Here is a 16,741-nt window from a genome sequence, read left to right as displayed (position 1 = left end):
AGCATATGACCTCTCCTAACTGGTAGTAATATCCCTCAGAAATACAGCAACCTGCTTCATTGGTTAAATAACCACCTAGCCTGCCTCATAAAAGACATGTTAAGACTTTTAAATGTTTAGACTTCTTTACAAAAATTGATCTAGTTAGAAAATTAATTTTATCTTTCTTTATCTATCTTTATTTTTCTTCTACAAACACAGGGATTTACAGGTATTTCACTGGAAAGAATTATGCATGGTGGAGCTAACGTCACCGGATTTCAAATTGTGAATAATGAGAACCCACTTGTTCAGCAGTTTTTACAGCGATGGGTACGTCTAGATGAACGAGAGTTCCCTGAAGCAAGAAATACCCCATTGAAGGTATAGTAAACCCCTTTGGCTTCTTCACATATTTACATCACACACTAATAAGCATACATGTATATAAAACTTCACCGCCACTGTTAAAACAGTCAGAACAGGTTAGAACAGGTCATAATTCATAGTTCACCTGATACCTTTTCACCCTTGCCAATTATTCTGTATATTTATACTATCATATGCCACTATATGTACAGTGTACATACTGGGGAAGGGGAAATGCATGCAGGGTAGCCCCAATAACATACAGCATGCTTTGTCTCTTTTGGCTGCTGTAGATTTAAAAAAGATTAGATTAGAGTAAACTGATTGTGCTTTGTGACTTTAGCATAACTAACTCTTTAAAGACTGCATGTTGAAGTGCATTTTTGAAAAAACTTATGACAAGACCAAGTTTTTGCTATGTATTACATAGAACGGTATCATGAGTCAATACTAGATTGTAAGCTCTTTCAGGTAGGGTCCTCTTTTTCTCCCTTGTCACTGTTTGTATCTGTCTGTCATTTGCAACCCCCATTTAATGTACATCTCTTTATAATATGTTGGCATAAATAAATACTAATATAATATAATAATATTAATAGTTAAGAATTTGCACCCACTCTCCTAACCCTAATCTGCCCAAGCCCCTTGTATACAGTAGTGGCTTTTAGACAGCTGATGACAATTTAAAATAGAATCTGCCTCTTTTAAAACCTAAAGATTGCAAAAATCCCAATAAATCTGTAAGCTTCATTTTTAATAAATTTTTTTGTCAAAAGCTAAAGCTGGAAACATATAAGTGGAACTAAAAATAAAAAAAATAAAAAATATGATCATTTTATTTTTATAACATTGACATTCCATTTTTTATTTTCCTCTCTATGACAAAGTTGTGTTATTAATAATCTTGTCATTTACATCTACTACCTTTCATTTGACTTTAACATGCCAAGCTGTTCAGCAAAGTTAGAAGGTTGAGACAAACTATTAAACACTTATAGGGTTGCCTACAATAGGACTATTTGAATAATTAAGACCTTTATTCTAAAAGTGGAAACAAAGCTGGCATTGATGTATAACTTGGTATTCATGTTGCTAAATGTTGCTGTCTATTGGTGGCTACATTTCTCTTCTACAGATACAGTGCAGTAATGTAGCCACCCCAATACAGAAAGTTTGGTACTTGATTCACTTACCAGGTGAGAAATAAATGAAAAAATAAAGAATGCAGGATAAATGCAGCCACAATCTCTAAAAATTTGTGAGCTGCAATTTTTTAAATTTTTTTATGTTAGGTTTAATTACCCTTCAATTATGGAGCAGGTAGTACTAAGCCCACTCTACTTCAGAGACTTATAGCATTTACAAGGTCTGTATTGTACCCTTATATACAATAATATATACATATTTCAAACTATTGGTTGTTTCCTAACAAATACCCATAAATATAATCCTAGCATGAAGAGTGCCTTTTTAAATGAGGAAAATCTGATATTAAATGGACATGCTTTGTAAGAGTTCATGCTTATATATATATGCTTATAAGTATAATATTTGAATTGCGTAGTTATAGTTTAATAATTTCAGTAATACGGTGTTAAATAAATATAATATATTAACTGTAGTCCAAGTATATTTCAATTATGATTTATGAAGTCTAGGTTGTTTGATTTAATTAAAAAAGCTGTGTAACCTTACAAGTATTGTAAAAAAATGATAAAGACAAATTATTCTACCCTCTATTTTTCCTTTTTTACTGTGCTTAATAATGTTCTTGAATTTGTAAGTATATAATTTAGTCCATAACACTGGTCAACAAACATTTTTTGCAAAACAGATTTAGGTCATTTTAGGTTATGTTTGATGCACAGATTCCAAATATAGTATTGGTTTTGCTAGATTGGCTCTAGTTTAAAAAAAAAAAATGACTTCAGTAATAACCTCATAGAAAACTAATGAAGCATGAAAATTAATCAAAAGTAAACTAGATATGCCTATGTATACAAAATTACATTTTTGAAATACTTAACGTCAATATATTCTGTATATTTTTAGAACTAATCACAAAGAAGTCATTAAAAATCCCAGTTTGTATGATTTCCATTTATGCTGATGATCAGCACAATCATGTTGAAGGCTCCAGCAGTAGTCTGCCATCATGTGTCTATCCCATCTCCCCGGATACCTTTCTTCCATCACCTTTCTATGTTGATGGAACTTCTCCCCTTGTTCCTCACTGAAATTGCCAAGGTTTTTTGGAGAATTTTGCAAATGGCTATGGAGATAGTGTGCCTTTATGCTCATAGTAGCACCCAAATTTTTAAAGTTTACGAGCAAGTGTTGTACCAGTTCTTCATAATTTTGTGCGTTATTGTTACTTGAACAACCAGTTCTTGACAACCATGACATAGCAGTGCCAGCCAGAAGCTTCAGTATCAGTCATATAACTTGAAACGTGAAATTCGAATCATTTATCAGTTTCTGAATCTTGGGTCTATCAAAGATTCCTGCTTTTAATTTTCAGTACTCAATCCAGGGAAGAATCTACATATGTATTTAAAGCAATAACTGTCCTTGTTCAATAATCCCAACTTTATGTGTAGTGAAGGGAGAATGATTTTTTTTTTGCCAACCATTGGTTTGGTAATGATGTTCGTCGCTGCACTTTTTTTTTTCCCTTGGAGGCCATGTCACATTTTTCCAGTGATCCTGCTTTGCTCTACTATCCCACAAACAGATGAAACATGGGAACTTTGTGTATCCAGTTTGCTGTTCAAGTAGGAAGTTCACCAATTTTAAATCAACACATATGGACCATTGGTGTTCATGGTAGCAAAGATTTTGTTGGACCATTTTGATATTTTCATATTCTTCTTTAGGTTTTGTTGATTGACCAAATGGAATTGATGCATAGGAGTTGCCTTAATGCATTAAAACAGAATTAAAACTTTAAGTGGAACTGTCAATGAAAAGCCGATGATTTTTCAGTTTTCCATTTTTCCACTGATGTAGACACGCTACACAAGTTTTGCATACCATATGGGGAGCCTAATACTTATCTTGGTCCCCCAGTTTAATACCAAAATATGCATGAAATGCTTGTTTCACAAATTCTGTAATGTTTCTTGCTGAGAATATTCACCACAAATGTAGCAAAATACATTAGGGTCATTTAAACAACTTCTTGAAGAACTCATATTTTTGTAAAAAAAAAAGGAAAATGTATGAATAAAAAGAAGGCAAATGAAAGTTTAATGAAAATAATGCTATATTTAGTATATAAAATGCAAAACATTGGTGTAAATAAGGATTGATAATAATATGCTGTGTGAATTAGAGCCAATTCAATGAAAGTGATATAATTTCTGGATTCAGCAGACATGAAATACACTAAATATATTGAAAAATCCTTGGGAAGTGAAACATTTTTTTTTTTTGTTGAGCTGTGTGAGTGTTGACTGTACACATGTAAATTTTTAGGTAAATTCAATTACTTTTAATCACTTCTGGTTCACAAAAACATTTTGATAATAGCAAAGATTAAGGTATTGATTCAATATATTTTTCAGCAGTTATGCCTAATTATCAGCAGTTTTGCCTAACCTGTGTGCTGGTCCTTGTTTAAGTATGCTAACTGTGGCACATTTCAGACAAAGAGACAAATAGCATGCTTTAATAAAATTATCCGAGACTGGAGAAGATTAGACAATCATAAAGAACCTGAGTGATCCAGCAAACTGGAATGGATTTCATTAAAACTGGTTTTGCTATTAGTTGACAAATGATTTTAGTCCTGGACCAGATCAATTTCAGATTTGCTGGATTACTCAGGTTCTTGCTTGATAGTCTATTTCCAATCTTGGTGAGAGCTTTAATAAATCAGGGTTAAAAAGTGCAGATCGTTGATTGCTGGTGGAGGGCAACCTCATTTATGAAGTTTTACATATGACATTGACATATATCAACATCTAACAACATTTTTTATCCCTTGAAATAATATAACCTTGGGTCACAGGTATCACCAGGTAAAAATGAATTAGGAGTCAGTGGAAAGAATTCCCTTTACCATTTTATTCAAAATGCAACCCCCCTGGACAGCTAAAAAAGATCACTAGTGTAATTCTGTTGGCTTTGACAAATCGCAATAAACCCAGAACTATACAAGCACCATCACATGGGAGGTCAGTCATCCAAAGATCAATGAATGTTTCATGAAACCCACTGGAGAAACATTAGAGTTCTGTGGAACCTTGGTTGGGAATGGCTGATTTAAATGCATTGGGCCAAACTACACAATGATCTGCTATATTTTTTTTTGAAAATCACCCTGTAATACAAAGAATTTTAAAACCTTTAAAACAACCCTAAACTTTTTATTTAAAAAGTCAATAATAAAAATAAACAATGAGTTTGCTAAAAAAAAATGTTTGTGGTCATCTGACATGTATTGTTTTTGCTATGTTTAGTATACATCTGCATTGACCCATGATGCAGTCCTAGTAATCGCAGAAGCATTTCGATACCTAAGAAGGCAACGAGTGGATGTGTCAAGAAGGGGGAGTGCTGGAGATTGCCTGGCAAATCCTGCAGTGCCTTGGAGTCAAGGGATAGACATTGAACGGGCTTTAAAAATGGTAACTATGAGACATCTTTTTACTAAAAAGTTTAGACTAGTATTTTGTAAAATGTTTGTTTAGAAAACTTGTGGTAAGTGCCTGTTTCTATTATAGTTTAATATAAAACACTTTTACTGTAAATAAAATTTGAATCAATTTATTGTATTTACTCTTTAACATTAGTCTACATGAACTGTTTCCTCAGAGTTTAACCAAAAGGTCCCAAACTTTTTTTGGTCTGGGCCCACTTTTTCAAGGAATTATTCGATAGCGCTCCCCCTTGGGTGAACTATACTATATATTAAAAAAACAAGGACAGATTTTTTAAATTTTGTTATTAGAAGATAATAACAAGATTGGTGTATTACTCAAAATATATTTAAAAAAAAAATGAATATAATATTATAAGTGAGATGAGCTTGGTGACAAGTGGCCAGCTATGTGTAACAGGCACCGCTATGTGTAAGAGGCACCCCGCCAGCTGCTTAGTCCCTCTCACCGCAGCGTCCGCAGATTTGACTCCAGGCTGTAGTAAGTGCTACTGAGCGCCTCCCCCGAGCAATGGTATGAGGAAAGGGTAACTGCAGCGCCACCTCACCCACAGTCTGAATGCAGCCTTAAAGTTTGGTGAGCGGGCACATTTATATTTGAGGAACCACAGCGCACAAACAATTAGCAGTACCATGTAGGTGGCCCTCTGGGTTCCTTAATATGCAAAATCAATTTGGGGACCCTGGCCTTGAAATAGCCAATCACCACAATTTTCACTTTATATAGAAGGGTAGATAACCCTTTTTTCATGAAATGCCTTTTTATTAAAAAACAAAAAGGAAAAGCCCCACCCATTCTGTCATTACTTCCGAGGCAATAAAGACTGAATGTGATCACAAAGGGGTATGCACATCATGCGCAGAAGGGACTTTTCTGAAAAAAGAAAGATGGGGATCTCACACATGCACAGTGAGATCAGCACTTTCTTTTTTTTTTTTCTTTTTTTACAAATACAGTGGAAAACATCACACGGATCTGTGCAAATATAGGTTTTTATCTTTTTTATTGTTACTTTAGACTACAAACAACTTTAGGTTAACTAACCGAATAGTGGGACTTTACAAGCCAAAATCAGCAACTACTTCAGATATTGTTTAAAAACGTTTTTTTTAAATATTAACTTTATTCTTGGTCACATTTTCAAATACTTTTACAAGGTATACAAAATAAAAACATTATTTGCACCGCTATAGATCTCCTTCCTGAAACCTCTTCACGGAATCTATGTCCGCCTCCTCAGGAGGAGGAGATCTAGAGTTTCAATAATAGTTCATGTTACAAAACATTCCTAATGCAATTTACATATTTCTATTGAGTGCAAGATGTCATTTCCTTCTCTTAAGGATTGTTGCTTAGGATGCAGAAGAAACAAACAAACCGCAAGGCAGTAACTGCATGATGCAATTGATGTCAATCATGATTTGAAAGAGGGGGGAAAATATTTGATTAATCCATTATAATTTTAATTTCAACATAAATAATCAAATTTGAATCCTCTTTAGTTATATTCATTATCTAAGTATCTCATAATTTAACATAAATGTTTAAATAATCCCTGCTCAATAAAAATAAGTGTTATTCATTAAATTAATCCAGTGAATATCATTCATTAATAATATATTAGTTTTTAGTTTTTTTTTATTTGAATAGAACTTGTCATCTGTGGATATATTTATTAACTTAAAACCAGTAAAAATCCCCCTTATTAACTAATTCTGATTGCCTTGTTATTATAAATTGACTTACCCAGTAATATTCAATCAATGAGATAAACCCTAGACCAGGGGTCCCCACAAAGGGTTTGCCTTTTCTCAGCCAATCAGTACTAAAGGTGAACGGGGAAACTTGTCCACTTTTGCCCTCTAGCACCTTCAGATCCCACTGTGTCTGGAGTCCCACCACAGTGCTCATATCAGAGTGAAGCCATTGGAATCATCCTTTCATGATGGGATAATTTGTTAACAAAAAAAAATAAGTACAGGTAATACCAATCACATACATATAATATAAATAAAACAACTTTCACATTAAAGTCAGATCTTATTTTTTAATAGGTAGTTTTAACCTTTTCAGGGAATGAGTAAGGGGTATTATGTACCTCTGTGCTCATTCCCCGGGGTTAAAATTAAAACTCTTATAAATGCTTGTATAAACACGGCAAAACATGTCATATGTGTGTCAAGGGAAGGGACGTAATTATGTTCTAAAAATGCTATTGAAGTTTTTTTTTACAAACCTCTTACATTCAGAATCCTTGATCCTTAAGAGTTCATATGGACCTAAATATAGCGACTGATTTATTAAATCTCTCCAAGGCTGGAGAGGATACACTTTCATCAGTGAACCTGGGTTATCCAGCAAACCTGAAATAGTTTTCTTCAAAGGTAATTGCTATTTGCTAGCAAATGTTTTGAATCCTGGACCAGATCTATTCCAGGTTTGGTGGATCACCCAGCTTCACTGTTGAAAGTGTATCCTCCCCAACCGTGGAGAGATTTAATAATTCAGGCCTTTAGCTTTGAGTCATGTAAATAGCACAGAAACACCATTGAAGCAGTGTTCAAGCACAACTGTTAACCTAAGTTAATGTTCCAGATTTGCTTAGGTCAAAGTTTAGGCAAACTTTCAACTACTTCTGTGGACCTCTGTTACCCAAAAACATAAAGCTTTAAAAAAGGGGATTTTTATTCTTTTAGTGCTTCCAGGAAATTGCAAATAAATCATTTGAGGCTGGAGCTAAGGTAAATGTTATTTTTCCAGTTTTCTATGAAAAAACTGTTTGGGGGTCTATTTAAAAAGCAGTGAATCTGACATTCACTAAAACATTACATGGTCAATGAATGTCAGGTTCAACAATCCTTTTTCCCAGTAAGGTTAGTTTTAAGCATCAAAATGGATTGCCCATACCAAATATGAAAGATGTATGTTTAAAATCAGACTCTCAGTTCACAATAAACATTTTATAAGTAGAAAGAAGCAAAAAAATGTCAATTATAGAACTGCTGCTAAACTTCAAAAACATTGACATTTGAATTTTTTTTTATAGATTTTTTATTGAGATTTCAAAGCAACAAACATATACACAAAAAACATTAGACCATGATAGGCAAAAACAAATAACTTCTTAATACAAATACATATATGCATAATATTCATTTCTTTCTTATATACCTAGTGCTAATATGTCGCGACTTTCATTTATGTTCATTAGTGGAAGGAACTGAGGTAAGATTTTAAATGATAAGATAGTGTAAAATAACAGTAAAACATAAAAGTTTTGCAGAACCCAGTGACATATTACCCCAAGATTTAAATATATAATATATCCCAACTATATCCCAATCTCATTAATTACAATAATTATTAAATAAACGTTTCTATTCCAATCAATTATTGTGTGGTGAAAATATAAAACCTTTTTTCCATAATAACCCAATATTGCATATTGTATTCAATACTAGTGTCAAAAAAAAAAGACTGTGTCGTAAAAAATTTGGACTAATATCTTAACCCCTTCCTTTCCCACCCCCCTTTTTCCCCTCCCCCTCCTCCCTCCCTCCCCCTCTCCCCTCTTTCTCCACATTTACATCTTCACAGGCAGAGAAACCACTTATATAAAATAACTTTAATATCTTGGGTTTATATATCATAGTCTGTAATAACCACAACTTCTATCAAACTTCCTCCAAATTCACAGGAAGATCATTATCTAACACTCTCAATGCATACCAAGCGGTATATTCAAAGGATTGTTTGAGCTGTCTCTTTATTGAAGAAGATTGGGTGTCTTTATAAGGCTCCCAAATTTCAAAAAACTTTGCTACCCTGAATTCCTTATCCAAGGATGCCTCAATCCAGGCCATTCGAAAGACATAGTCCACGTTTTCTTTAAAAAGCCTCAAAGTTGGTGGGTTTTGATCCAGCCATTTGTGCAATATAGTCTTCTTAGCCACCAATGAAAGAAAAGCCAATCAATTTCTGCCTCCCCTTGTGATTTTTACACCCTGCAAATCATAGTTGCCTAAAATGGCCCATTCTGGAGTTAAAGGAACATAATTAATCAGATAAGAAGTAATAAAATATGCCACCTCGTGACAAAATCTCTTTATTTTATGACAATTCTAAAAAGCATGGTATACACTCGCTTGGTCTTGCAAACATTTGGGACATCCAGAAGTTGGAATATAGCCCATCAAATAGGCTCTTTGCGAAGAAATATATATACTCCATGATAACTTTTAAGTGTCATTTCCCTATACATTGTTGAAGGGAGTACCGACCATGCCTTGGACAATGCTGTTAAAACATTATCTGTTGTTCTACCAGGAAAGTGTTCAGACCATTTAGCCAAACCAGTTTTCCTAATTGAATAATCCAGATTTATTTTAATGATTTTATAATTTTCTGTTATCGCTTTTCTAAAAGGTTTCTTCTTCAGCAATAAAGTATCCAAGGGGTTTTTCCAGTCCCCTACCGAAAGAGATGTCAATACTCTTAAAGTATAAGACTGCAATTGCAGAAAGACGTATACTGCTGTTCTCAAAAAAGGATATTCAGTTACCACTGTTTCAAACTGGAGAGGTCTTTGCACATTTCTATCTATCAGTGACCTAACAGTCATGACATGAAAAGTTGGCCACTTCTGTAAAAAAGAAAGATGGGCTAAATGTGGAAGATCTAAATTACCCCAGTATGGTAAAAAGAGAGAATAATGACTATTCAAAAGATGTTTACCCCTAATCCTGTGTCATATTATACAGCAAGAAAACACTATCGGATTTGATATTACTTCCTCAGGTAATAGTTCTTTATGTACATGTAGTACGTATTTTGAACTAATATGAGGTACAACTTGTTGATGAATTTGATGTGGAATCGGCATACACATTACTATTATGTATCCAATCCTCAATATATCTCAAAATACAAGCAGCATTATATGATTCTATGTCCGGGGAAATTTACTCCTCCATTCCTTATCCATTGTTGCAATACTGATAGACTTAATCTTTTACACTTGCCGCCCCATATAAATTTAGAGAACAACTTATTAAAGGCTCTAAGATCCATTTTTTTAATTACTATGGGTAAAGATTGGAGAATATAAAGAAGCCGTGGAAAAAAGATCATTTTTATTAAACTTATCCTTCCCAATTAAGAAAGCTTAAGCTTAGACCAATTACGCAATTGTAAGAAAGAAAGTTCAAAAAATAAACTCTATATTCTGAGAATACAATTTTTAAGGGTTTTCTGTAATTTGTACTCCTAAATATTGTATTTTCTCCCTACACCAGATAAAATGATATTCTTTACTCCATACAGGTTTGACAAACTTTGAAAGGTACAACGACTTGGATTTATCCAGGTTAATAGCATAACCTGAAATAGCCCCATATTGAGTGAATAAATTTAAAATAGTTGCTATACTGTGGCAGATTAGAAATAAATAACAACAGATCATTAGCAAAGGCAGTGATTTTAAGAGTACATGATCCCACTGATATACCCTCAAACTCAGATAAATCCTCTAAGAGCCGAAGAAGAGGATCCAATGCCAAATTAAATAAAATTGAAGAAAGAGGACATCCTTGTCTAGTACCTCTAGAAAGTGTTATAGGCATCAACATATCTCCATTTATAATCAATTTAGAAGATGGATTATTATATATATATTGAATATAGGAAGAAAACATCTGTCCAAACGACCTATTAGACAATACAGCATTAAGCAAAGGCCATTCTATTTTATCAAAAGCTTTTTCGGCATCCAAACTTAGTAACAAAAATTTAGATTTCTGAGTCCTAGAAGACTGTACAGTAGCGGCAATAGCAGCTCCAATCCCGATAGTCGAGTGTCTATTACAAACAAAACCCAATTGATGGTTTGTCAATATGGTAGGCAAAAAAATCTGTAATCTATTTACCATTAATTTAGCCAAGATTTTATAGTCACAGTTCAACAAAGAAATTGGTCTATAAGAAGCTAGTTGATCAGGATCTTTGCCTGGTTTTTGAATCAACGTAGTATAGGCTTCATTAAAACCTGGAAAAGGAGCCTGTTGGATCAATATTTCATTATACATTTCTGCAAGTAAAGGGGTTATTGCCGGAGCAAAAATTTTATAATATTCCGCCGAAAAACCATCCGGACTTGGCGTTTTATTAGAAGCTAAAGTATTATTTGTATAAAGGACTTCTGATTCTGAAACTGGGGCATTATGTTGCTCTCTTTAATCTGAAGACAACTTAGATAAGTTAGCCTTTTCCAATAAAATTTGCAGTAACTGAGGCTGAGAATCTTGAGCAGTATATACATTTTTATAATAGCTTTCAAAGGCCTTTAAAACATCTTGATGAAATGTAAAAAGAGTATTAGAAAATGGATCCTTTACTCTCAGAATATAGCGCTTAGAACCCAAAGGGTTAGCTAACCTTGACAACAATGTACCAGTTTTATTCCCCCAACTATAAAATTTATGTTTGATATAATAAGCTTGAGTTTTCACTCTAGTATCAACATGCAAATTCAATTGAGCTACCGCTTACTGCCAAGATTTCTTACTCTCTCTATTATTAAATTGAAGATACTCTTTACATCGTTGTACAACATGGTCCTGGAGAGTATTATATTGATGATAGTATTCACGATTACATTTTGCTACAAAAGACATAATATATCCTCTCATAACAGCTTTAATAGTACGCCAAAACAAAATTGGAGTATCCCAATGTTGTGAATTATCATCGAGTCCATCCGCCCCATGGGATTGAAGATAAGCCTTAAAAGAGGAGGATTTAAATAAATAAGTTGGAAAACACCATAAACATGTTTTTCTAAAAGATTGTTCTAACTGCAATTGAAAGATCAAAGTAGCATGATCCGAGAGAGTAAAATTCCCAATATACACTTTGTTAATTTTTGAAAGTAAGCCTTCTATTGCCAATAACAAGTCAATTCTAGAAAATGTTGAATGAGCTTTGGAATAACAAGGAAAGTTAAATAGAAAAAAATGTCACACATCTACCAAGGGGGTTTGAAGCAATAAACGCTTTAATTCAAAAGTGGATAGATCTGATCTAATATTGGTTTGCCTTGATCTATCCAATGATGGATCAATAACTGTATTAAAGTCTCCAGCTAAGAATAAATTTGGATAAGAACTAGTTAAAATCTTAGTACAAAGATCAATAATAAAGTTGAAGAATTATTATTGGGAGCATTTATGGAACCAAAAGTATACCTGGTACTCACAATCTCCACTATTACAAATAAGTATCTACTAGCAGGATCTAATTCTGTAGAAATAATTTTTTAAGGAAGATTTTTATTAAACATGGGAGCCACACCTCTCATTTTAGTTTTAAAAACTGTGTAGATCACTTCACCTATCCATGGCACTTTAAACAGTGGAACCTGACCCACCCAATGTGTCTCCAGCAGAAACACTAATTCTGGAGATTGCTTCTTCAAATGTAGTGACACCTATTCAAGCCTGCTACATTCCAAGAAATCAACTTTAAAAGGAACTTTTCCTTTTCAGATGGTAATATAGCATCCTACCTCCTAGATGTCATACAAATTTGAAAAATGCAACACAACTAGCAGAAAAAAATATCCCAAATATTGACCATAGCCAGCCTAACCAGTGGTCCTTAATCCATCCAATATAAAAAAAAAAATATAGTGAAAATGTTAAGAGACAAAATCTCATCGGAAAAAGACATACATTGCCTGTGAATTATAAATAACCTTAATAAGAAAATATCCCTGAATATCACCGTGTAAACTCCATTCTCTTTTTCTTTTATAACCAACAAACGCAGAGGAGCACTGCATTTGCAAAAAAAAACATGTAACATAAACAAACATTAAAAGTACGTTGCAATAGGTAATAGATAAACATTTGCATTTCTTTTTCTCTTCATCTTTTTCTTTCCTTCTTTTCCTTTTTTTTTTCCTTCCTTCCCTATAGGACTATAGATGAGCGAATTTCTTAAAAATTCGGTTCGGCCGGTTTGCCGAATTTTCTGAAGAGATTTGCTTTGATCCAAATTTATTTGCGGCGAATCATGTTAAAAAACTGCTGTTTCCATGCTGCACAGAGCCTTGATAGTGGTGTAGAACACTGTGCCTTGCAGTAACACGCATAGGGAGTCTTCTGTGATAGTGAAATAATACTGTGAGTCAGTATGACATGCAGATGACAGGCGTCGCTATTAGAATCACTGCACACTTCACTTATTTGGGCAGTCACGGGGCCAAAACTGACCAAATAACTCAAGTATTAACTCAGCCTTACAGGTCCATGTTAGCGTCAAAAAGAAGCGCACTCCTTTTACACACTGATTCCACATAGATGTCTACAAAACCTGTTCTATTAACCGCTTATACAAGTAGAGCCCCCCGACAGAATGGAGAGGGCGACTGAAGTGGCGGCAGCAGCAACATCAGGCAGAGGCCACAGAGTGGCACAATGGCAGAGTTTGGAGGTGGCAGCAGAATCAGGTGGCCACAGAGTGGCACAATGACCGAGTGGAGGTGGTAGCAGCATGAGGAAGCCACAGAGTGGCACAATACAGAAGGTGAAGTTGGTGACAGCATCAGGATGCTACAGAGTGTCACAATGACAGAGTCTGGAGGTGGCGGCAGCATCAGGATTTTCAGTATGAATACAGACCGTGAAAGTGGGGCCTTTTGATCCTTGCAACTTTTGGGTTCAGAGCAGGAGGTGTCAGAAAATTTACCACAGGGATAACTGGCCACAGAGTGGCACAATGACAGAGTCTGGAGGTGGTGGCAGCATCAGGACCTCCCCAGCAGCCATGGCAGTGGAACGTGAGTGCAGAGGGCCCCCCCAGTCAGACCTGGGAGAGGATGGACGATGGTGCAGATAGGCAGTGGCCACCTGACTACATAGGATGTCTCTGTAGTAGTTCAGTTTGTCCTCCCTCTCAGTGGGTGTAAAAAAGGCCCCCATTTTGGACTGGTAGCTGGGGTCCAACAAGGTGGAGAGCCAGAAGTCATCCCTCTGCCGAATGAAGACAATTCGACTGTCACTGGGCAAGCAAGTGAGCATGCACCGGGCCATTTCTGCAAGTGACTCGGAGGGACTCCCTGCTTCCATCTTCACTGCATACTGCCACGGTGTGTCTGGGTCCTCTGCCTCATCTCCCTCTTGCTCCTCTGGCTGCTCCTGCTCCTCCTCTCCTGTCACCTGAGTAGAAAAACCACCCATTTTGCTATACATTGCCTTTGCTCCAATGTCCTCCTCCAGTTCAGCCCCTACAAGGCAAATGTGGCCGTGAGATCTAGGCGCCATGTCTCCAGTCCCCTTACCAGCCAGATTTACCAGCATCTGTTCCGGGACATGAAGCAGTGGAATGACATTGTTCATCCTTTAGTCCTGGCGACTGACAGATAACGTGGCCTCCTCATAGGGCCTGAGCAAACTGCAGGTGTCACGCATGAGCTGCCACTGGCTGACATCGAAGTTACACACAGGAGTACTCCTATCCGCTAGGATCATCAAGAATTTGTTGATTGCCTTTCTCTGTTCGTATAGTCGGTCCAACATATGGAGGGTGGAATTCCAATATGGCATGTGGAATGTGGAAGACCTCAGGAACCGCTTGACAACCAGATTGAACACATGTGCCATGCAGGGCGTATGGCTCAGCCTTCCTTGACGCAGACGCCAAGACCATGTTCTTCCCGTTGTCGGTCATCATGGTTCCGATCTTAAGTTGTCACGGAGAAAGCCATGATTGAATTTCTTGATGAATCACACGGAGCAGTTCCTCCCCTGTGTGACTCTGTTCGCCCAGGCAAACAAGGTGCAGAACAGCGTGACACCGCCGTGCCCTGCACATGTGGTATGCTGGAGGGGCACTGTGGATTGTCCCTGCAGGGAGGCTGAGGACATGATGGAGGATGAGGAGGCAGAGGCGGACATTGTCGCCGGACCAGCGCCGTGAGAACGTGGAGGTGGAAGCCGTGTCACCTTGCCAAGTTTCTGGTGTGGCTGTGCAGGAATCACATTCACCCAGTGGGCTGTAAAGGACATGTATTGTCCCTGACAGTAGTTACAGCTCCACACGTCGGCGCTGCCGTGCACTTTGGCAGACACTGACCAGGCTCAAGGACTGGCCCACCTTTTGTTCTACATATTTGTTCAGGACTGGTACTGCCTTTTTCGCAAACAAATGAAGGCTTGGGACTCTCAAACCTCAGCTCAGCACAAGCCATCCGTTCTCTAAAAGGTGCAGAGTCCACCACTTGGAAAGGGAGGGACTGCAGCACCAGCAACTTGGACAGGAGCACATTCAGCTTCTGCGCCGTTGGATGAGTGCACGCATACTGTTGTCTCTTGGCAATCGCTATGGTGATCGATTGCTGACGGAATGATTGACGAGGATTAGGATGAGGAGGAGCAGGACCATCTGGACCAGCAGAAGATGGAAATGTTGACGTATGTTGAAATATGTTGACGCAGGGCCTTAATGCCAACACTGGCACCCTGGCCAAGCTTTACCTTCTGCCCACATATTCTACAAATAGCCATGTTAACCTCCTCCGGCGGCTTAACAGAAAACTGCCACACTGCCGAGTAAGTGATTTTCCCCCCAACACTCCGCACTGAATGACTGCTACTGCCTCTGCCTCGGTTGCGATCGACTTTATCATCATCGAGTAGTGTATGCAAGTCACTGATGTCCTCCTCAACAGTCTCTGGGTCAGGAGCCCAACTGCTCACAACACCACCTCCCACGCCACTCTCCTCATCACTACTTGTCCGCCTAGCGGAGGAAGCTGCAGATGTCTCCTCCAGATCTTGGCTGTGCAGTAGCTGCTAACTGTCCTCTACTAGCTCGTCCTGGCTGTATAGTGGAGCTGAGCCCACAGCATACAATACTTCTGTGGCTGAGGGAACAGCAAAGAACAGAGGCAGGTTGACTACAGGTGAGGGCACAGGGCCTGCTCACGGGCTATGCCAACTAAGAGTTGTGTCTGACGAACCCACCGACTGTTGGCTGGGGGTGTCTGATGTCACTTGGGATGAAGTGGATGACCGAGTTAACCAATCAAGAATCGATGGGTTGCTGGTCAAGACACGACCGCTAGATGACACTGGGAGCTCAGGCCTCTCGCAGCGACTCCTGCTGACACGCCCCCTTACTCTGCTGCAACCTCTTCTAAACATTTAGGCCTCTGCCACTCCTCTGTGCATGGCCTTCCACTTCTCTGTCTGACATACTTTTACTTGAACTAAATAAATTAAAAGCAAATTAAAACACACCTAAAAGCGACGAATATATTTTTATTTATGTACAGAAAAAGGCCACTAAACCCTTTTACCACAAATAACTGCAACAGTGAACTGCGTGAATATTTTTCTGTTTGTACTCAAATACGTCACTAAACGCTTTCACCACAAATAACTTCAACAGTGAAGTGTGTATATATTTTTATTTTTGTACAGAAATAGGCCAATAAACGCTTTCACCACAAATAACTGCAACAATGAAGTGCGTATATATTTTTCTTTTTGTACTGAAATAGGCCACTAAACGCTTTCACCACAAATAACTGCAACAGTGAAGTGCGTATATATTTTTCTTTTTGTACTGAAATAGGCCACTAAACGCTTTCACTACAAATAACTGCAACAGTGAACTGCGTATATATTTTTCTGGATATATAAATTGCTGGAATGACAGAGCTGTATAAT

At 37.0% G+C, this 16,741-nt stretch overlaps 1 protein-coding gene across 6 annotated transcripts in view; it reads left to right on the top strand.

Annotated features, from left to right (window-relative positions):
* GRIA3 (glutamate ionotropic receptor AMPA type subunit 3) overlaps positions 1 to 16,741 on the top strand; it is a 299,657-nt gene that overhangs the window by 215,810 nt on the left and 67,106 nt on the right. For all 6 annotated transcript variants that reach the window (XR_011923281.1, XM_072429787.1, XM_072429788.1 and 3 more), the window contains exons 6-7: positions 202 to 363; positions 4,812 to 4,979. Coding sequence is in view for 5 of the 6 variants with exons in the window: in XM_072429787.1 (XP_072285888.1) it covers positions 202 to 363; positions 4,812 to 4,979 (330 nt within the window). In the remaining variant the exon portion in view is untranslated. The remainder of the gene's footprint in view (positions 1 to 201; positions 364 to 4,811; positions 4,980 to 16,741) is intronic.

This window comes from Pyxicephalus adspersus, chromosome Z (assembly GCF_032062135.1).
Source record: "Pyxicephalus adspersus chromosome Z, UCB_Pads_2.0, whole genome shotgun sequence".
In the NCBI taxonomy this organism is placed as follows: domain Eukaryota; kingdom Metazoa; phylum Chordata; class Amphibia; order Anura; family Pyxicephalidae; genus Pyxicephalus; species Pyxicephalus adspersus.
This window is presented reverse-complemented; position numbering and strand designations above follow the sequence as displayed.